General features: G+C 40.1%; 1 protein-coding gene across 3 annotated transcripts in view; it reads right to left on the bottom strand.

The window, feature by feature from the left end:
• Nucleotides 1-24,119, bottom strand: part of LOC124797996 (DNA (cytosine-5)-methyltransferase 1-like) — a 245,355-nt gene that overhangs the window by 60,723 nt on the left and 160,513 nt on the right. For all 3 annotated transcript variants that reach the window (XM_047261181.1, XM_047261182.1, XM_047261183.1), the window contains 6 exons: nt 15,425-15,668; nt 10,613-10,803; nt 9,305-9,437; nt 9,058-9,209; nt 4,709-4,840; nt 4,415-4,617 (listed from right to left, as the gene is read on the bottom strand). In XM_047261181.1, coding sequence (XP_047117137.1) covers nt 4,415-4,617; nt 4,709-4,840; nt 9,058-9,209; nt 9,305-9,437; nt 10,613-10,803; nt 15,425-15,668 — 1,055 coding nt within the window. The remainder of the gene's footprint in view (nt 1-4,414; nt 4,618-4,708; nt 4,841-9,057; nt 9,210-9,304; nt 9,438-10,612; nt 10,804-15,424; nt 15,669-24,119) is intronic.

Here is a 24,119-nt window from a genome sequence, read left to right as displayed (position 1 = left end):
GTAGGAACCAAAATTACTAGCGTTTTGTAGGTAGACAACGCACAATTTAAACTATGGGAACTTGGTGCCACGCGCTCCAACTGTCTGTGGGATTGCCGTGTTGAAGGATGCACTAGATAATGCATGACCATGAATGCTTTGCCAGCCAGAGATCGCGACGTATCCGAGGCGGCCTGCATGCTCAGTGGTAACGCACCACTCTTCCACTCTGTGGGCGAATCCGCTGGGGTCCCGACACATCCATTGACGTTTCATGATAAGAAGTATGGGGAACAAATCCATCAACAGCTGTTAGTTTGCGTACATGATGTCTTTTACAAATTGTGTTGGCCCTGAAAAGGGCCTTTTTTTGTACCTAGGACATAGTTTACTTAAAGTAGGTGCTTGAACTGGTGACCCTCTGACACGACACAAGCTTGGTAACATCGAACAGTGTTTTGCTGAACTCTTTCAAAGATTCCAGGCATTGCCCTTATGTGATTGGTGGCATGCTGAATGTGTTCTATTAATTCCTCTTTGTTTCTAGGTGGTTCGGGTCTGGGTGGGTAAACTATAACCTTGAAGAATCCCAACAGGAAAAAGACTGGTGGCGTGAGGTCTGGTGATCGTGGGGACCATGTCCTACAAGCACCTCTGCCAATTATCCAGCCGTCAAAGAGGAGTCCATTTAAATGTCCATGCACAGTAAGAGTGTTACATGTGGGTGCCTCATCATGTTGCAACCACATGCGTAGCTGTATGTCCAGGGGAACATCTTCCAGAGGCCAGGTACAGTTTCTTGCAAAAAGTGAAGGTAATTTGCATCCCGAAAGTCAAGGAGGTAAAAGGACCGGCCGAATCAGACGGTCACCCACAACGCCTACCTGAATGTAGAGCGAAAATCGTTCCTGCTGCCCATGTACGTATGTGACATGAGGATTTCCTCTTGCCCAGTAATGAATGTTTTGAGTGTTGTAAAGGCCATCCTGATGGAAGGTGCACTCATCGATAAACAACAAAATGGCGCGGAGTTGGGATCTCGTGCAACACGTCGCCGAAACCACCAGCAAAACCCTAGCCTGTATTTATAGTCCACCACAGCATTTAGATCCTGGACAGGCTGGAAATGAAATTGATGCTGGCAGTCATCCCTCAAAACCTCCCAGACCGAAACTGATGAGTGACCCTCCACGTCATGTCCAACTGCTAGAGTACTTGGCATAGTCGCTTCATCGAAGTGCTCGAGAACAGTCTCTTCAAATGCAGCATCCTGTCATGTTCGAGGTCTTCCAGTATCACCGTGATATCCCACTACCGAGCGTGTTTCGCCAAGTCACCTGTGAATTGCTGTAAACGTTTGCATCTTGCTGGGAACCATTCTTCATACAACCATCGAGCTTCATGCTCATTACTCTCTACCAGTCCGTAAACAAAACCATATCTTGTTGTTCTCTGACGTGAGGTGGAGACAAACAGCAAGACCTAGTCGACACGTGTGCGTATCACATTGGGGCAGTGACAGGGCAAGGGACGTTTGTGTGTGTGAACCGACAACGATAGCGCTGCCTGTCAACCAACGAATGGCAACACAGCAATCCCACGGTCAATCTGAGCGCAACGCATCTAGTTTACATAGTTTAAAAATGGTGTTGTCGACCTACACAACATTAGTAATTTTGGTTCTTACTGGCATCAGCTATCCAGGGTTAAAATTTTGTGAGACACTTTTTCTCCACGCTGTATAAGGCCACCACAACAGCAGTTTTGATGGTCAGTTGCTCCTGTTGACGACCATGGAAACAACTGTGAAGGCTCAAAGTTTCACCCTGAATCGAATAATATTCCTGATTGCAGTATGAGGCTTAAACTACAGTGAATAAACTTTACAATTAATTTTAGTGATATGCAATGTAACTGTGACACTAGGGAGTTACGGCCATTACAACTTGACATACACAATAGACCTTACAATGCTTAGTTATTTCGAGGAAATTAACATCCACAATAAGAACGAAACATCAAGATCAAGTACAACAAAACCTGAAATTGAAGAATACAAGCTCAGTAGTAAGAGGTGGCAATTTTGTAATACACAACAAGACTCCAGAATTATCTTGGCATTATCCATAAGCAATTTATTTGCACTATGGAAACTTAAGTTAAAATAGACATGAGATTTGAACTCCCTCATGCTTAATTCAAGTCCAAAGCCATAACTACTGAGCCAACTCATAGTAGAGGGTGTTCCTTGCAGTGAATGTTATGCTAATTATAATAGCCGAAAAGACAAATGCATCAAACAGATCACTAATGAACAGCCTTCTTTTGTTCATAATGATCTGTGTCAACAACTTGACATCTAAATATGGTGAAACCCTGCTTTTACACTTTTGAAGGGACTTCAGAACAATGGTGTAAACTGTGGGAAAATGTAAAATGTGTTAAAAAACATTTTAAGCTGGAAAAGTTACAAATAGGATACCCCCTTGCATTTTCACACTTTATGTATGATAAATGTATAAAATAGGTATCAAATGACTTGTCAGGGACTTGTCTATTATCTAATAAAAACCATGGATGTAACTGAAACTAGTAACCATCTGGGAAGTAGGAACGTTTGACTCAATTTCAGATATCATATTCGGTGTTTTTTTAGAAGGCCTGTGACTGTCATTCATTACTTGAATAATGAAATACTGCTCCAGTTACATGTTTTTTCATGCTTAGCATGACACATTTCAAAGACTTTTTCTTGCTATCAACCGCAAATTTTTACGTAACTATTTTGTGCGGTGTTTGAATATGTGTTGGTCTGCATCTCTTGCAATGTTGACGTCTTTTTGAGGTTATCAGGTACTGTGCCTCCTGAGTTATGTAGAAAACCACACACATGCAAACAATCACTCACATTGCTGGTTTGTGTAACATAACAAAACATAGATACGGAAATACTGCACTTGACAACGAGAATAAATTCTCGAAACACTTTTTGCTCAGCATGAAAAAATAAGTAATTGGCACTGTGTTCAAATCAATAACATTTCAGCAATGCAAAATCAGTGGAAGGTGTCCACTAGCATTACAAGTAGCCAAATGACAAAACACGACAGGAGTGTCACGACAATCACAAAAATCATGAACCTGAACATGTGCACTAGAAACAGTTTGGAAATGGTTGTGATTGGTCATGATATCTTTATTTGCACAAATCTAGTTACTCCCATCAGCCACCACCCCGAGTAGAGCTTGGCAATGCCAGGAGATACAGCACAGATTGTTCAACATTTTACTTGTTTACCGGTTCAAATCTGCTGAGTAGAGAACCCTGGTGTCAACAAACTTAACCACGTAATGTTTGCAAACCCTACTTAATAGCCAATATGATATCAGTGTCATTTTATGTCAGTTTCATTAAGTGTAACTTGCAGGAAAATAATAAATATGTTTACACAAAATCGGGTGTGAATTAACATTTTGAACATACGAAATATGACAGAAGTGTGTGTGTGTGTGTGTGTGTGTGTGTGTGTGTGTGGGGGGGGGGGGGGGGGGGGGGGGGGGGGGGGAATCTTAAACAGTGGGAAAACATTAATTCCAGGAATTTAAAACTGGGGTTATACTGTACAAGAGAGTGGAAGAACCAATGTCAGATTGATACTGCTGACAAAAATCTACATTTATGGAGCTGTCCGATGATGGGGAAGTTTTAAAGCATTTCCTCGTCAGTTTGTCAAAATGATGCTCAATAGCTACTGACCCTTTCTTGAACTGAGAATGGGACTCAAATGTGGCTCTCTCCACAAGTTTGCAAGAAAATCAACACGCAGAACCATTTCCAAAAATTATTGGTGTTAGTGGTGAGCAGTAGTGCAACAATATACCTGGTAACTTTTCATATTTGATGGGCTGTGCACCAGTTTTATTACATATTAATTACAAGAAAAGAGGGTTAACACTATAAATACCCCCATTATCATGTTTCACCACAATACATATAATCCTACATTAACAGACAAGTAACTGATCATTCCGCTGCTCAAGAATCCCACACATGCCCAGAGGATGTGTGTACCCTACATAATGCTAATGCTGCGCACACACACACACACACACACACACACACACACGCACACACACACATACACACAGTGTTGTGTAAGTAACAATACTTAAGCTACCAATTACTTTTACTACAAATGTAATATGAATGTCCTTTTTCCTCTCTCTAACAAGCTGTTTATCTAGCTATTCTGTTAATTCTATCTTCAACAAATGGATAATAAGCTAATGTATAAAGTAAGTTTCCATGAAAGTTTATAAATTACAATAAATGAACTTTATAAAGACATCTCCCACCTCCTGCCAAAATGAGAGAGAGAGAGAGAGAGAGAGAGAGAGAGAGAGAGAGAGAGAGAGAGAGAGAGAGAGTAGTTACCTTCGTCTTGTCTGTGGTACTCCGTAATTGCCTGCCTGGAGTATTCCAAAAGTGCACTGATAACCCATTTTCTGTAGACATCTAAGTGTTAGTTTCAAAACCATGCTTCGCTTAAATGAGACAAAATTTCGAACATTTTCAAGAATGAAGTATCTAGGGCGGTAATAGTCGCAGTACGATAAATATGAAACAATTAGTGAATTCTGAAAAAAGAAGAATTTTCTTCATTAGTAAATTTTTTATTTATAGAATCAAACAATTAAAAGGTAATTTTGAATACTAATTTTCATATACCTTAAACAGTGAGTACTGCCGTGAATTGAACCTATTCATTCCACTAAAACCCTGGCATGGCGGTCCCCCACAGAGCAAATCAACTTCCCCCTTTTGTGGCAGACGTTGGTTTTTGTCATTTGTGTGCTGACCCTGCAAGATTCAATATTACACTGAACTGACATTATACTAAAAACATACTGAAGCAAGAATTTAGTTTCATACTCTTATTTGTTGATGGGTATAATATGTTTCAAGTTACCTGTGCAGGGTGTATACGTGGACAAGGAAAAACCTTCGAATGGTTAGGGTTTTATACACGGGCGTAGAATTTCCCAGCACTTTAGAAAACTAAACTCAGGGAAAAAGACACGTTTTGGAACTATCTTTGATGTGCAGCAACATGTATGCTGCATATTTTCATATTACAAGAGTATACATTGGGATTCCACCAAACACAGCATGTTACTTTCTGAATCACTGAAATCGAGATTGTGATGCACTTTTGTAAGCCAGTCATGGCTCATGTCACGTGATCTCGCCAGCCGATGACAGCGGATATTCACAGCATAGGGCACGTGATGTAGCCAGCAAACAGCAACATCACTGTTAAGTAGCACGGACACACAAATAGGGAAAGTTAACAGTTTAAATTACTATACATAGTGTGATACAAGAAAAGCAAAGCTTTCACATATAAAATTGGTCTCACGCTGCAAGAGAAGCTAAGCTTTCGCATATAATGTTGATCGTTCTTGCGTGTGTTACACTTTAAGATAGATCACAAAAATGTGCCAGTAACATTTTTAATAATGACATAAATGTCTGTTCTTAAGGGTTCAAAATTCTTCTAAATGGCTCGTTATCAAAGACTTGACTTTTAAACAAGTCAAATGCTCTTTGATTTAAGAAATTCATGGTATATTTTCTCACACTTAGTTCAACTTACGTAAAAGAATATTTACTTTGAAACTAATGCTTTTCAAACCACCATTCGCAATATTTTCCTGCGATCTGTTAGAAATAGGTTCGTTTCAGCAGTTGTCAGAGAGCGCAGGTAACAGGCGACACCGCGTTTGCGCATCTATCATGACACAGGAAGCCCGTATGTACATACGTGTAAAACATTAAAAGATCATACATTATGCCATAAAAGAAACAAGACATCAGAGGATACTGCAACAGCATTGGAATTTCGTGAACCATACTAAAATGTGCACATTTAAAGTGTATACTTAAAGTGCACATTTGTATGTCCAGATTCCCAATGAAGTAGACCTCGACCTGATATTAAGCTTTTCAGTGTGGTTTTCGGTACGTAAATTTTCTTGGAGTACCAGTACTGTATTATATAATGTTTGGTTCTTTATTCTGGCATAATGCTATACGTGCTAGAAGAAGAAAACATGCACCTGAAATGCAGCAAACAGTTGAAACTAGCCAGTACTCTGGAATTAAACATTTCGTTTCAAATACATTGACTGCCTCTGCGGAAATGGTTAATGAAAGTCAAATTTCTTTAGCAAACAAACAAAAATAACTTCACTGTTCTGCAAGGCGATTAATGCTTGACTGTCAGAAAGGGGGAAATAAAATAAAATCTGAAACTAATAACATATTTTGGCCTTCCGTAATTATGTGACTGTATTTTAATTCACTTTATAGCTCCTGGCCACAGATATCCGTTTTGTTTTCATTTGACATGAGAGCAAACGAAGGGGAAACAGCAAAATCACTACGTGTAAACACAGGTCACGTGGAGACTACCCACTCTGCACATCATCCCCAGATCTACTGTGTTTGCAAAGCTTTCAATACTAAATAAAATCTAATTTTCAAAAATATGTTCCATCTTCTAGCGCACATCTTTCTGAAAATGTCTGAAACATAACACATATGTGTTCGAGGAAATGTAAGACATGTTATTTGGTGTTAAGTGTACCAAAGCGCAGTGCTACGCCTCTTCATACAGCATTCTTCCATAGCACGTTTTGTACTGGATGCCATCAAACCGACACAGCGCAGTGGAAATTGAAATGTCCTGTGGTGCCTCTCCTGCTCCCAGTCGGCCCGTTTGACAGCCTGCCCCTCTAAAGAAAAAAGTCTCACAATTAATAGCCAGGATTATTTCTAATCGGGAGAACAAGAACTCTGTAGAAAATTTGCACTCTTTATTGTCTATTAGCTAATAACTTGCTGTGTGACATAAAATTAAAAATAGGATGCATAAAACAAATAAAGACAAGAGACAAGCATGAAGTACACATTTCTTCAGTCCTTAGCTCCTAGCATTTTTTCCTCTCTAATCTTGCTACAGCTTTAAATGGCGTGCTTTCCTTTCTGCGAAAGAATCTGTTAGCTCATCATCAAAGTTCGTCAAATGTTTTGCTACGTGAAAAATCGAAATGTCGTTATCTAATACTGAAAAAGCTGTTAATACAAATAATACCCAGGACTGGCGTGGTTTTATGATCTGATTACGTCTATTTTGTCACTGTCTGCTAGGTAAAACAAAATAGGCCTTTCTAATATTGCAGCAATTTTGTAACACATACCAAATAAGCGAGACTGTTTAGGCACAAACGGTCATTTTTATAACACAACTGATTATAACTCACTAAGTACCAATATCAAATGCCTATAAGGCCTACGACAAGCAAAAAGCTTTATGTTAGAAAATAGTTTCACACTTCATTCATAGGCACCAGTTTCTCGAGCACGAGATCGAAAAGTAGTATTACAAAATTTTTATATAAATTTGGAATCGTCTTATTCTTTCATAATTTGTGTAATGTCCCCGTTTCTTCTCCTTCCTCATTCTAACAAACAATCTTGTCATCAAGAATTCTGTAGCTATTCCCGCCATCGTCAAAATTTGTTCGCCGGTTAACTTCACAAACCCTGCCAGAATCACAGGTTTACTTATCCCGCGAATATTGTCTCGTTAGGGGTTGTTACAGATTCGTACAACACATTTTCCGCGTTACTTCCAGAAAACAACTTAAGCGGGCTGCTAGCCGGGGACTGTACAACTGGTCCTTACTAGTGTAGCGATCTTGCCAAAAATTGTCAAAATTTCATTTTCTTGGATACACCGAAAAGATAATACGTAATCTTTCTCACCTGTTATTCCTGTTAGTCGTTTATTTCCACTCTGGTAGTCTAAATCTATGGATTTCAGTAGTAATTATAACAACGCTGAACATTTGCAAACCCAATCAACCACACAGAGAGCGATTGGCGTTCATCCCTTCGGCTTTATTCCGCTCAGCTCGCATAGCCCCGTCCTCTTTTGTCTGCAGGAAAGTTTATTTCTAGGTACGACGAGAATTCCCCTGACAGACATCACATACACTAAGCAAGCATTCAAAAATCAACTTATGATTCATTCAGAAATCAACTTAAAATGTGTTCAAAAATGTTCAAAAAGCAACAGAGATGCGTTTCAAAATCATACGAATAATCGATAGACCAACGTGCGCTGGTTGCTAGGCGCTTTGTGAAACAAGTTTTTTTTCCCCCTCCAGAATATGAATCTGGCACCCCCTTTTCCCCCTAACATTTAGCTGCTTGCTGCGACTGCTTGCACAGACAACAGCCACATTCCTGTTGCCAGAAGTGGGAGAATCTACAACTCAAACACGAATCAACTGCGAAGGCGCACAAGCCCGCTCATAACTCTAAAACAAATCTAATGTAAACAGTTGTGACTTCACACTCATCAGAGGCAATTTGTTGTTATGAAGCATTGCGTAGTCTTCCTAAAACCTGTGACACATTTTGCTGTTGTCAGACGGTTGCATGAACACTGCGTGTCGTCGTCGTATATGGCGCATTTCCTTTTGCAATTTAAGTTATTTTCATTTTTTTCTCTCATTAATGTTTTATTGTTGAAGTATTATTCTGCAGTTCGGGGGTACAGTAACATGCTTTGGTAGAGTATCGGTTCTCGTTTTTTTCTCTCATTAATGTTTTATTGTTGAAGTATTATTCTGCAGTACAGGGGTACAGTAACATGCTTTGGTAGAGTATTGGTTCTTACCAGTCAAAATTACAAAAATTTAACTGACAACTAAAACAATGAAAAATTCCCGGGTTTTTCAGGATTTTCTCCTGGATGAAAAAATTCCCGGGTTTTTCCAGGATCTCCTGGTTGTCCCAGGTCGTATACACCCTGCTACGGTTAACAGCGATAGAACTATGCCTGATGCAAAAACAGAAAACGTAAACACAATTTTAGCAATAAATAAAAATGAACAAAAAAATTAAAAATAGTGTACAGCATTTCAGTCACTGCTGCACTGTCACAAAAAGTAACTCTATTTATCTATTAATAAGTCAAACTTCTTATTGTAAACTTTGCTACTCACGTTCATAACAAGCTTAAGTAACAAATTACAGTCCTCAGAAAATACTGTGCAATTTGGATTGTTAAGGCGAAAAGCATGAGCTGCAACATCTTCTTTCTCTATGGCCCAACAACATTCGACGGCACCTGACTGATGCAGGCCTTCTGAAAGACCTGCAAAGAATTTTGTTCCAATCACATTCGAGAGAGAGAGAGAGAGAGAGAGAGAGAGAGAGAGAGAGAGAACTAGTCTTAAGACAATAACATACCTCCACATCCAGCGAACACATCTAATGATTTCAACTTATTTGAAATTTTTGGCCAGTCTTTATATTTATTTTCAACTTTTTTTGTTTCATCAGAAGATTTGCCTTTTCCCTTTCCTTTTCCCTTCCCCTTCCCCTGAAAAACGAAAAATAACATAAACTTTAATTTCAATTTTCTGAAGAAAATTTTGTATAAAAACACAATTGCTTTTTAACATATTTCATTTCATAACAGAAATACATGTGCCTGCACTGATAAAGTAACCATTAATTACAAATAACTGAATTAAAAATAACTAACAACACTTAGCCAAGGCATCAGTTTTAAAGTTTACTGGTCAGTTAAAGAGCAAATAAGCAGAAATACTGATGTGTTTGTGAGTACTGTTTAAGGAGGAAACGTGCAATTGATAATTAAATTCTGAACACTAATGCGCAAATATATCAACTCACTGGAAAACAATTAATTCTATGAGGGTGTGCTGAAAAGTAATGCCTCCAAATGTTTTATGCAAAAACTCTTAATGCATTTTAAATAAAACTAACTTTATTAACATTCTACACATTTATTCTTCATGTCTACAGATTTATTTCTCTACGTAGTCACCATGATGACTAACATTCCACCCAATAAGTGACGAGTTTGCTGATATTGTCACTGTACAATGTTTGTCTTCTGTTGATGGAGCCACAACCTCAACTCTGCTCCCACCACTTCCACCACTATCAATTGAAGTCCTCGAATGTGTTCTTTAAGTTTTGGAAACAGATGGAAATCGGATGGAGTCAAGTTGGGACTGTATGAAGGATGATCAATGACCGTCAAGCCAACATGTTTGATTGCTGCAGGTGTCGCAGCATTCGAGAGTGGCCTGGTAAACTGATGCTGAAGGAGAGGGTGCTCCACGCATGAGCAAACTCTTCAAATTCAAAACTCAATTACAGCTCGCAGTTTCTCACGCACTGAAATAGTTACACTGCCATGTCACTTGCCACAATTCAGAGCCATTTAGCAAGCAGAGGGCTGCATATGTAGACAAGAAGGATAAGGATGTAGGATGTTAATAATGTTTGTTTTATTTGAAAAGCTTTAAGAGTTTTCAAATAAAAAAAATTCAGAGGCATTACTTTTCAGCAATCTCTTGTATGCCTGTGGCCATACTAGGTGTGGTTTACTTTAGTACAAATATCTGGATTTATTCACTCTGTTATTCCTACACATTCTCTTTGTAGTAACTACCTGGCTGTGAACTTTGAACAGACTTCCTGCTCTAAATTAAGAAAACATTTTAAAATGAATGATTTAGTTACCTTTCCCTGGCTACCAATCAATGATGCTTTGTGGCAAGGCTCATCAAATGTGCAATCTGTTGAATTATATGCCTCCGAAAAATAAAATCTATCTGGGCCTTCATCAGTCCACTGTGTTACAGTGACATCCAGATTTTCACTGTACACCACATAGCACTTCCCAACAACGTTATCAAATGACACAACACATTCTGTGGAAGACAAAAAAATTGGAAGCATAAATTTTTTTTGTTCCTGAAATGTAATACCAGTTTCACCAAGCACCTTATTTTTCTTTTATGTAGCTACTGTCATAAGGGCAATACAGATATAGAGTTATTGTAATTGCTTATGTTGGAATTACTCTTACATTTTAATTTTAGTTTCAGTTTCATTATTTGTATGCTTTTATACCTACTGTAATATGCAGAACTATGATGGATGTAAGGGTGTGTGTGTGTGTGTGTGTGTGTGTGTGTGTGTGTGTGTGTGTGTGTGTGTGTTTTTTAAAAAAAAGCAAGATTATTGTTCACACCACTTTGAATGATCCGCTGATCCTGTTGTTTTATTTTCTATTGCCAGGTGAACATGTGCATGTGTGAGGTGAAAAATGTGAGGCTATACATACTATACATATATGCTGTTCTACAAGCAAAACCTAAAAATACAGAAGGGTTGGGGTGTAGGGTGTAGAGCCACAGAACTAAAATATAACAACTAACTACTCTGAGATCCATTAAAATGTCCTGCTTAACAATTAATCAAGACAAACATGGGCAACATGCAAAAGCTTAAATCCTACTTCAGAGAAGAATAAGGCATCCACATTCAAATAAGCAAGCACACCTCACTCATACATGACCACTATCTCCAGCTGCTCTGGCCAGAATGCAACTGTCACATTGGATGAAAGCAGCAATCCGGAGCGAGGTGAGGAACCAGTGTGTGCATTGGTAGTGAGCGGCGCACAGTAAGGGTGAAGGATATGAATTCGGAAGAGGTTATAGGACAGAGGGAGAATAAACTGTTGGATGGAGAGTGCTGGGACAGTACGTTACCACAGATCGTGGCCAGGATAACTTTGGGAGCAGATAATGTGTTGCAAGGAATAACACTTCTCTGGGAAGGTCGTCAAGCGCTGACAGCAACACACACAACTTATTCGTCACATGGTTGCAGTGGGCTCAGCCACTACAGTATATATATGGCACAAAACTTCACAACCCCGAAACTACACAGCCAGACCAGCAGATGGCATCAACAGCACTCTGACCAGGTCACCACGCAGCATACATGCCGATGGTAAAGGTCGTTGTCAAACAGCACCTCTTCATGCATCCACCATGTATGTGCAAAAATAGGCCAATATGTATCAGTCCCGAGGCAGCTATTTAGGCCACTGCAGAAGCTCTGGAGAGCAGTTGCACCCCAGACAGCACTGTGAACATCTCAATTAGGCTGCAGCAAAGACTGGGCCCTTGTCTTCTGGACAGCACACTGTCTCCTCAGCAGGACCATAAGTGATCAGTTATATTCTCATTGAGACTTGGTGTAACTGTACTATTGTTTTTCTAGCTGCAAGATAGTGTCTGACTGGAAGTTTCTATTTTGATTAGACTTTGGCATTTCACAACTGTTGGCTCTCAATACTTTTTCAGTGAATTACACTATAAGAGTCACGTGTTTTTCTTCTTGACTGAAGCTTGGATTTGGACTCTGGTTTTAAACCTGAAGTGAGGAACTTACTTTTCTGCTTTAATCTAAAGTTATTGGGACTTCAAGACTCTGCTCATTAAAGAGCGTGTGACTCCAAAAACTTGATTCACTGTTTTTAACATGAAGCTCTTACGATTGTGCTCACTGAAGCGTACGTGAAACTCATGTATACTCTGTGATTCTAGATGTCCAAGTGGCTTTGTTATTTACAAAGCACCATTTAGTTTCACTTGCTGACGAACAATGCTTTCTATTGTTTCATTGTGGAGAATATTTTTGTGAAAATTATAATCTATAAACTTTTGTTTGTTCCCCATACATGAGCTGTTTACTTGTGTCCACCAGCAATGGACACATTATCTATCTTTGTTAACAAAGTTAACATCAGCAATACCATGTTCTACAATGTAAAATAATGGCTGGTTATCAGTGTGTATCTGTGGACAAGGACAAAAAAATTCCCAATTTTTCTCAAATTTCACGATTAAAAATACATGTTTTCTTGGATGAAAAATACACTTTCTCTGTGTTAGGTGACACATTCCCCCTATTGGCTAAATAGTGATATACTGCTGAAGGTCAAATGAAATAAACAAATAAAAAAACATCCCCTCTGAACCATACAACTTATCAACCCTTTGAACGGTAAAGGATTTATACACTCGTGTGAAATTTCTGGCAATTTAGAAAAAGAAATGGAATAAAAAAGCAACACTTTTGGAAAGATGTTTGATGAGCAGCAACATGTATGTTGCATATTTTCATATTACGAAAGTATAAATATGAATTTCAGCAAACATAGCATGTTAATTTCCGAAGCATTGTATGTCTGAAATCTAGACTGCGATGTGCTTTTGTCAGCCAATCACAGCTCACATCACATTATCCTGCTGGAAAATGATAGCAGATATTCAGAGCACGGGACAAGTAATGTAGTCAGCCAATAGTTATATCACTGTTAAGTAGTACAAACACACAAATAGGAATACTTCATAGTTTAAATTAAAAAACATATAGTATAGTTACAAGAAAAGCTAAGCTTTCACATATAGTATGTAATTTTTTTGCGTGTGTTACCCTTCAAGATATATTAAACACAAATGTGCCAGTAAAATTTTAAATGACTATGTAAATATCTGGTCTCCTGTGGCCAAAATTTTTCTACGTGGCTGGTCCTCCAAGTGCTGTGAGCATGTGCAGCTGTGTGGCATGTTGTTTGGAGGTGACATATGGAGCTATTGTACTTAGAATTAGGGCAATTGTTTTATCATATCCTATCCAGATAAGGAATGCAAAATTAGAAAGCAGTCTTTACTCTTACTCTGCAATACTGTTATGTAACGTTTCCAATCAAAAGTTTACATCTAGACAGCACGGAAAAAAGCTAGTAATAAGGAATCAAAATTTCTTGCAAAAAAACAGTTATTTGTATACACTAGCAATACGAACAATAAGCCCTTCACAACTTTTTCAAACTGTGTAGAAATTAACAAGGCTACTTGTGAAACCAAGGAACTGTATAATTGGCAGTTTATATTCTGCTCCATAAGTAAATATAAACCCTCATATAGAGTTACAATGATAAAACATGGTGTGCTGCCAGTCTATAATTTACTGAAGAATGTTGTTCTGCAATTTTTTAAGATGTAAACAACACAGATTAAGAAATACTATCAAGCCTATAAGAGGTACCAGACAAATGTTGAAACATGTCTTGTGATCAAACAATTGTATTTCACAGAATGTCAATATGTCAAATTCTGCTAAGGCTTTCAGTGTAGTCTTTGGGAAGCCAACTTTCTTGGCATACTGTTACTGTATTATCGTATGCTTCGTTCCTTTTTACGGCAAAATGCCCTATGTGCCGGAAGATGGAAATGTGCACATGAAATTCAGTGAACAGTTGAAACTAACTAATAGAGTGGGATAAAACACTTCATTTCAAATAAATTGACTGCCTATGTGGAAGAGATTAATAAAAACCAAATTTCTTCAGCAAACCAACAAAAATAACTTCATTGTTCTGCAAAGTGATTAATGCTCGATTGCCAACTGCATGAAAACATAATAAAATCAGGCAAATGAAACTAATAATATATTTTTTAGTCTTCCATAATTACTTGCACGTATTTTAACTCGTCTGATAGCTCATAACCACAGAAATCCATTTTGTTTTCATTTGATGTGAGAGCTGTAAATGAAGAGAGAATAACAAAATCATGAAACGTAAATGCAAGTCACATGGAGACTACTCCCCATTACAACTCCAAATGCTCTGCACATTTGTGATTCTGGTAGCTTGGGCATGCCAGAAAAATTGTTCCAGGTAGCATCTGGCTCCTTATACATCTAACAGCCACACTTCAAGTAGCGAGAAGAGGGAGATGATGCTAGTCATACACAATTTAAGCTCTGCACATGAGCCCGTCGACAATGAACCTAATTTAAACAATTATTACCCCATGTTCATTGAAATCAGTTTGATGTTACGAAGTACTGCATAATCTTCATCCTAAAGCCTTTGGCACATTTTGCTATCGGTGGACACTTGTGTGTGCTCTGTGTTTTGTTGTTGTAAATGGCATATTTTCTCTGCAACTAAAATTTTATATTTGTGTTTTTCTCTTGTTCATGTTTTATTGCTGCAGTATTATTCTGCAGTGGTGGGCTAAAGTGAAATTCTTTGTTAGGGTATCAATTCTTGCCAGTAAATATTACAAAAATTTAGTTAGAAACTAAAACTATGAAAACTTCCTGGAATTCTGAAAGTTCCTGGGTTTTTCCCGGGTTTCTCCTGGAGAGAAAAAATTCCCAGGTTTTCCCCGGGATCTAATACACCCTGCTTATGGTTTAATTTGTTCATTTTAATTCTAATGTTAAGGTGTCCTCCGTGTACATTATGGATAAAATATATGACTGTCAGAGTTGATATGTTTTTGTATCTATGACAGCATCTCAGCATTTCTCGAAACTGAAAACATTTTACATAATCTGTTCTGTACAGAAAGAGTGCTGTAGAAAGAACATCTAAATGAGGTACTTATACACAGCTGGTCCCCTCAAATTACACATGTTACACGAATCACACATATTGTATAATTAGTATAGAACACTAACCTTCATCGCTCCAGTACAGTTTATTAAGATCTGCCTGCTGTGCAGCTTCACGACCTTTCATAGTGTTCTCAGGCCTATAAAATTTATTTACTCTTAATTTAACGTCTCTTGAGATTACATCACTCGAATGAATAAATATTGATGAAATGTAGCCAATGCAGAATGGCTGTGGTGTCTCTTCATTTGACCCTTTAACAAAATCTGAAGTTTTTCGATAGAATTCTGGATAAAGATCTTCTTCAACCTGCAGGTAAAAAGGAATATTGTACTACTCGAAACCAGTGTAATCGAACAGTTTCACATTTTCGAAACTGTATCTATTATCTAAATAATAGAAGTGGCTCAAGATGCTACTTTATGCCTATGCAGAGTTAATTTTTGTGTGGTTGAAAAGCAGTGCAAGTCAGGAATGTGAATTCAGTTGAAGCCAGGGAGAGGGGTAGTGAGGAGTGGAGGGTAGGAGGAAGTTTGTAGATGGAAGAAGGGTGGCAGGACAAGTGTAGGATGGGAAAACACCATGGACAGGGGCAGGAAATGGTGGGTGGAAGGAAGGGGAGCACGGACAGGTCTGTGCAAAGGGTGAGCAGAGGATGCGAAGAGGGCAAGGATAGGGTGGTGGCAACAGTCAGGAGGAGAATGTTGGGGGTACGTGAGAGGGTAGAGAACTGAGTTGAGTTAAATTTGAGAATTTTGCATACGCATTAGAGGTGCAAAAATTTATGTACCCTTAGTGTCTATAAATTAGCAAGCATATGTACAACTAATTTTATTATAACATTAATAATAATTAAACAGAATGAAATTAGGTCATAAAGCTGCTGTTGATTTGTGTATGGTATACTATACAGGGTATTAACTTATACGTAGGAAAACTCCGTGGAATCACTTCTCTGTAATAACCCGTATGCTTTGTTTTGGTCCTTTTCTTTCAAGTTTGACACCTTGGATCTAAAGGCATTGTTATTTTTAAATGTTTATTTTTGGAAGTGTTAGGTCTAAGTCTTCATATGTTTATCCGAGCTGCCATGGTACTGAAGGGTACATACGAACATAAGCAAAGAATTTCCCAGACTTTTCCCAAATCTCTCAATAAAGAAAATACACTTTTTTCCCAGGCAAAAATATACTTTTAGCCCAGTGAAAGTACATTTTTTTCCACATTTTGTGACAATATACTTCCCCAATTAAATAAAAAAGGATGAGCCAGCCACTTTGCAACACTTTAAAAATCTCCAACCTAAAAACACAAGGCAAGAGAAACATAGGTGGTGAAAAGACAAACACCAAGTCGAACAGACAGCACCAGAGAGGGTGAGGAAGAGCTAAAATGAAATTAGGGTGAATGCCTGGGAGAGAAGGATGGGTGCCGACCCTTAGATTGAGTAATAAACCCTACCCCCACTAAAATAAAACTTTAACTTGATCAGCTGTTGAGGCATTGTCAGCCAACACTATAAGTAGTGCATCAGGAAGGTTTAAAGTCCACCTCATTGCGGCTAAATTTAGACAGTCCAACAAGATGTGGACCACTGTCAATCGTGAACCATAGCAACACTGAGGTGGGTCGTCACGATGTAACAGCTGATCATGAATGAGCCAAGTATGGCCTATGCAGAGCCGGCCAAGGACAATGGTGTCCTTGTGAGAGGCTCGCGAAGAGATGCTCCACACACAACTTATTCAGCACAGTGAAGGAGCACCATTCTGTATTTCAGAGCCCGGAGCACCATTCTGAATTTCAGAGCCAAAAAATCTTGCAGAGTAACACCAATCAAAGATCAGATTCTTGTATGCTGATCTCCAGACTCTATTTTCGAGTAGCCTCTTTGGCTAGCATGCCGCCAATTTCATTTCCTGGGATTCCAACATGTCCGAGGGTCCGTAAGAAGAACACTGACTATCCACAGACATAAACAGACTCTTAGATGGCCATTACCAAAGGATGGTTAGGATAGCACTTGTTGAAAACTTTAAAGGCTCTCAAGCAGTCACTACAAATGATGAAGGACTCCCTGGTGCAGGAACAGATATGCTCAAGAGTGCGAGAGATGGCTACCATCTCTGCAGTGAAAACACTGCAGCCATCTGCCGAGGAGCAGAGTTCAGTTTGTGCTGCATGAGCAAAAGCCAACCCAATGTGACCATCAACCATCGAGCCATCCACGTAAACTACCTCTCAAGCCTAGTACATGTCAAGAATAGAAAGAAACAAGTGACAGGAGGATCGTAGGGTGAACTGAGTCTTTGGTGCCTGTGAGAAGTCTAGACGAAGCTGTGGTCGAGGTATACACCATGGAGGTGTACGAGAGTGGAACTGGAGGATAGATGGTAGAGGGAAAGACTAAAGTTCAGTGAGAAGGGACCGGAGACAGACTGCAATTGTAATCCTAGATCTGGACAGCCCTGCGGGAGACAGATCACTGTGTTAGTGAAAAGGAGACGGTAATTTGGATGTTTAGGAAAGCTGCAAATGTGATTCGTATACTTTTCAAACAGTTGTTGCTGCATGACCCACAACAGACGAACCACAGCTTCCATGAGTAGGCTGTTCATAGGGTTTGTTCAGAAAGCTCTCATAGCAACTCTAACTCCACAGTGGTTTGCAGGGTCCAGTGTCTGCAGTACTGAGGGCAATGCTGAACCATACGTCAGGCTCCCTTGGTCAAGACAGGACTGTCCAATAGCTTTGTAGAGCTGCAACAGCATAGGACGATCTGCACCCCAGTCGGTCTGACTCAGGCATCAAAGAATGTTAAGGTGCTGCCAGCACTTTTGCTTAAGCTGACGAAGCTGGGGAAGCCAAGTCAATCAGGCATTGAAAACCAGTCCTAAATAGCAATAAGATTCCACTACATTAAGATGTTCATCAAGATAATTTTGTGGATGCGGGTGAACAGTAGGACGGCGACGGAACTGCATTACACAGGTTTTGGTGGCTGAAAACTGAAAGCCATGAGTGAGGTTCCATGCCTGCACCTTTCATACGGCTCCCTGCAGTTAATGTTCAGTGACACCAATGGTACAGGGCAAAAGGAAATACAAAAGTAATCAGCATATAAGAAGGGTGGGACCATTAATGGCTACTAAAAAAAGTGGGATGCTCAGTACAGAGCCCTGCGGGACACCATTCTCTTGGATACCGGGGTGGGGGGGGGGGGGGGGTGGGGGGGGGGGGGGGGGACGACACCTGTGTGAAGCACTGACTAACTACAAAGGTGCAGAGCAACAAAAAGTTCTCTATCAGAATTGGGAGGAGGCCCCAGAGACCCCACTCATGCATTGTAGCGAGGATGTGGTGTCGCCAAGTGGTGTCATAGGCTTTTGTCAGGTCAAAAAAGATGACAATAAGGTGATGACAGCAGGAAAAAGCCATTCAACAGCAGACTTGATGTATACCAAGTTGTCAGTGGTGGAGTGACCTTGGCGAAAACTGCTCTAGGGAGCAAGGAGGTTTTAGACTGAAGGAGCCAACACAACCTCCAACTTACCATAAGTTTGAGCAGTTTATACAGAATGTCTGTGAGGCTAACAAGACAATAGCACATATCCAGCAGATTCTTGCTAAGTTTTTGCCCTGGAATGATTATGCTTTCTTGTCACTGTGACAGGAAATCAACATTGTTACAGATGCAATTGAATATGGCAAGGAGGTGGTGCTGGTAATTCACTGACAGACGTTAAATCATTTGATGATGTGCCACACTGAAATGAGTGGGGGGCAAAAGTCAAGTTGAATTTGTAGATTCTCGACGTCTTTATCACAGCCACTAATCTTGGTTCAAAGGATAGGCATCGAACTTTCCCAGAAGTAGAAAAGGTGGGAGGAGCTGAGAAATTAGTGCAGCCAATACATGTTATGGTACTTCACCATCTGGAGAAAGGTAAATGTTGCAGATGGTATTTCCTGCATAGTCCTCACCCTGACAGCCACAGCTTCTAAAGGTGTTTGAAGGGGCACTGGTTTGCTATATACAGAGGTAAGGACATATATACACACTCCATCTAACATCCTGTTACAGTCATTATGATTTTTGTAATAACCCCAATAGCTATGAAGGGCGCGGGTCCACATTGCTGGAAAATAGCTTTCCTAAACAGCTATGCAGAAAGCAACTGTAATGCTTATGAGTGGTCGTAGCTCAGTGAGGTGGGGTAAGAAACCGCTGCAATTTCTCTGGAGTATGACACTTTCTGTAGTCAGGGAAGACAAGAAGGGACCAAGGAGGCAGTTTACACCTCAGGGTCATCTGCTGAGGGACTGTGGTCTCTGTGTGCATTTGTTCCAAGGCTCCAGTGAGATCTAGGTTCTCGAGGGACACTACAATCTCCACCTCATCCTCAAAATGGGAACTTGCGGGAAGTGGTGGTGGTGGTGGTGGTGGTGGTGTGTGTGTGTGTGTGTGTGTGTGTGTGTGTGTGTGTGTGTGTGTGTGTGTGTGTGGAGGGGGCACTGGGGCCTCTTTCTTCTTTACTGTTTTCTTCTTCCTATCTTCTCTCTGTTCTTTTGGGTTCTCTGGCTGGGAGGACTCCTTTGAGTTGGTCTCAGGTACCGAGGATGATTGTGAAGCCCTTTGACCAGCGGCTTGTGACTCCCCACTGGCTCGTGTCCAGCTACAGAGCAGCAGAAAATGTGGAAGACAGTGTCCTGAGGGACCCCTTCCTTGCAAGAGGAGCCAGAGCAGGCTGTTGCCTCTCCAGCTGACGGGTAGGGACCAATATCCCTGATGGCTGAGGGCACTGCTCCCAAAGTAGATGTTACAGGAGCAACGGAAGAAGGAGTTCCCTGCACTATCAACGGAGCAGTTGTCTGGTGGCCCTGGGGGTCCACTTTAAGAAGCATAGCTAATGGGGATGCCATTTTCATAAACAGCAATGTCACTGTAGCCATAGCATATGGGGATGTGTTGTGTACAGGGTCAAGACTGCCGTATTTCTTTTTTGCTTCTGTATAGGTCAGTTTATCCAGGTTATTATATGCCATTTACATTCATTCCATGGTGGAAGGGAACAATTTGGGGTCTTATCTCTCGGCAGCACCTTAACTCTCTTAGAGACTGCTGGAGCCATTCGACCACCAGCATTGGACTACTTCATCCACTCCATCGCGGGTCATCCAGAATGATGCGACCCACTCAGATCATGGGCTCTCCCCACGGTCGCCACAACAAAGGCCACCTGGCACGATTGCCGTTGCCGGGAGTCCTGATGCCCCAGGAAGACTAACATTTACTCCTTGGCATACGTTAGGAGTTTGCAGCTCAAACATCAGTAGTGCGATCCGTGTTGTTGGAGGCTGACACTAAGAGGGTACATGACAATCTCCTCATCTCCTCCCCCCCCCCCTCCCACAATGGACTGACTACTGTGCTGGACACTAGATGCGAAGAGATCCATCATTATCATGGGTGCAGAAGAGGACAATGGGCAACAGAGGTAGATGATGCACACCGTTAGGTTTCCTCACCCAAACAGCTGGATTATGGTTCGAGTTGCAGAGCCATTACAATAATAGGTGTAGCAGGTCTCAGTGCATGATGGATATATGATGCACAATGTAAGGCGTGCTTCCCCAAATGGCCCGCACCTCTGAAAAATTTTGAATGTGGAGGTCAAACCCTAAAATGGGGAACATAACTGATTGGGCCGAAAAGTAAGAGACTCCTTTTAGTCACCTCTTCTTAAGCCAGGCAGGAATACCTCCGGCCTATTCTAACCCCAAACTCGCAGGGGCAGGGCATGGGAGGGGGGATGTTAATGGTGGAAGTACCACAGAAATAGCAGAAATTGTGAATGTAAGTCATGTGACAGCATGACAAGTATTACGAGAGTAATTCTTTTAACCAGACCATCATTAGGGAGTAGAAGGTCATACTGAGACTGACTTCCAATCCCGAAAAGATTTTTGTACTTTGTTCTGGGGATGTGTGCTCGGGACCACACAGTTCGCAACTGAGAGAATTCTCTTTCGCTGATGCCTGTTTGCTTCACTGTAAACTAGACTAAAGTGAGCAATTCTGTAGTGTACACTGCCATTATTTTCTATAACTAACTGCCTGTTCCGAGAGCATTAACACGGCAGTGAATGGAAAGGAACACGACTGAACAAGTATTTCATCATGCAAACACTTGCGAACATTGAGATAATGAATTTGCTACTAAACTGTTTCTCACTGTGAAAGAGCTAACCTCTGAAGGCAAGACAACACTGAAGACAGGATTTGTTTCACTTACAAAGCAAAATCATCACATAAAAGAAGATATTACCTATCAAGTGTTTTTGAACTTTTGCAGTGAAGTCAGAGGCACCCTGGGTACCAAATGAGCTACTAAAAACCAAAAATGAGTGAATGTCATATGTTCACACCCACCTATCATTTACACAAAAGAGGATGCAGTTTGCACCGTTTTTTGTATGCTCAATGTTAACCACACTTAAAATATCCTGGCAGTAAAGAGCACAGTCCCAGAATTAAAAAGACTGAGATGTAATGTGGAACAGTCTATTGAATGAGATCAGGGAGCCAGTAATCCAAGAATAGTCAATATTTACACAGGTTACTGCTGAGATCTTATTTCAGTGTGAATGAGGGACAGTGTTCACTATTTAAGATGTCCCATATGTATTCTTAAGCATACGGAACAATCAGCTTCGTAGCGACTTTACTCTCAACAGTGGTGGTGGTGGTGGGGGGATATTAAAACGCACTGACAGTCATTTGCAATCAGTTGCATTCCAATAAAAAAAAAAATTAATGTCAAAGTGGCAGTTAAGATCCTCAGCCACTCTGTTGCCGCATCTGTTAGAACTTTTAGAGCAACTAAGGAATTTCTGAGTGATACAACAGAGAACTCAGCCAGTTTTATAGAATTTATGAATAGTTGGTTTAATACTTTGTATAGGAGGGCAGCATTCTTCGCTAACGCACATAGGAGTCCATTAAAACCACACAGTATGGAGGGTGACAAATATGTAACCAATGTGACTGCTTAAATAACAACTTACCAGAAAGAAAATCTGCTCACCGAGCAGCAGTAGGAGAAAACACATAAAGGTTAAAGAAATGTGCAAGTTGAGGAGCCAGTGGCTGCTTCTAGCAGAAAAGTTGAAGGGGAAGGAAGAGAGATGAAAGAAATGGACTAGCAAGGTTTAGGAAATGGAGAGAGTTTGTAAAATCAACCCAAAATCCCAAGTCAAGATATATTTACCAGATGTGATGCCTAATCTCTATTAGCAATGATGTGATCTCTCTCCTACTCTCCATATTTCCTGGACTTTGTTCGACACTAAGCAACAACTTCTCATGACCACCTTGATGGCTGACTGCCCAGAGGCATCCATGTGTATGCCATCTAAAGAAAATACTGAGTTAATGAAAAATTCTTATTTAAAGATATTCCCTCAACATACCCACATCCTTGACTGTCCTGGAGTGAGCTCACTCTACACTTTAAAAATCATAAGGTTCTAATGGCCTGGATGAAGCAAGCAGCCTCACAAACAATACATTTCTTCAAATACGATCACTTAACCCACCAACTGAAAAGTGTCATTTAATTCAAAATTGAGTGAAAATGGAGTCTATTCCAGTGACAGGAATTTTGGCTTCAAGCAGTCTATCTAGATCACACCAGACTAAATTTGGTAAATAGTTGTGAGAACCATGAAGTGACAAACCCTAATTTAGCAACTCTGAGAAGATCAATTCAACGGCAATTCACGCACAGAAACCAAAACCTAAAGCAGAGAGCATGCTCTAATGTCAAACCAATGAGGACTGGGACAAGAAGAATGAATGTGCGCAAAGTGTATTACATAAACTAATATGCAAGCTATTTATTTTAAATGCCATTTATATTTCAATAAATGAACAGCTTTTAAAATAAAATGTGACAAGAGTACAAACTCAGTTTGCAATTTCGTGTGAACTTCCTGGCACTGACCAAAACTAGACTATAACCCTGTGTATTTGTATTTTATTTCAGTTATTGTCAAAATGGAAGAATCCTGGAGATACTAGAAGGTATCAGATAGATTATATAATGGTAAGACAGAGATTTAGGAACCAGGTTTTAAATTGTAAGACATTTCCAGGGGCAGATGTGGACTCTGACCACAATCTATTGGTTATGAACTGTAGATTAAAACTGAAGAAACTGCAAAAAGGTGGGAATTTAAGGAGATGGGACCTGGATACACTGAAAGAACCAGAGGTTGTAGAGAGTTTCAGTGAGAGCATAAGGGAACAATTGACAGGAATGGGGGAAAGAAATACAGTAGAAGAAGAATGGGTAGCTCTGAGGGATGAAGTAGTGAAGGCAGCAGAGGATCAACCAGGTAAAAAGACGAGGGATGGTAGAAATCCTTGGGTAACAGAAGAAATATTGAAGTTAATTGATGAAAGGAGAAAATACAAAAACGCAGTAAATGAAGCAGGCAAAAGGGAATACAAACGTCTGAAAAATGAGATTGACAGGAAGTGCAAAATGGCTAAGCAGGGATGGCTAGAGGACAAATGTAAGGATGTAGAGGCTTATCTCACTAGGGGTAAGATAGCTACTGCCTACAGGAAAATTAAAGAGACCTTTGGAGAGAAGAGAACCACTTGTACGAACATCAAGAGCTCAGATGGAAACCAAGATCTAAGCAAAGAAGGGAAAGCAGAAAGGTGGAAGGAGTATATAGTGGGTCTATACA

Source organism: Schistocerca piceifrons, chromosome 5, assembly GCF_021461385.2.
Source record: "Schistocerca piceifrons isolate TAMUIC-IGC-003096 chromosome 5, iqSchPice1.1, whole genome shotgun sequence".
NCBI classification, from domain to species: Eukaryota; Metazoa; Arthropoda; class Insecta; order Orthoptera; family Acrididae; genus Schistocerca; species Schistocerca piceifrons.
Note: the sequence above shows the minus strand (reverse complement) of the source record. Positions and strands in the feature narration are given on the sequence as shown.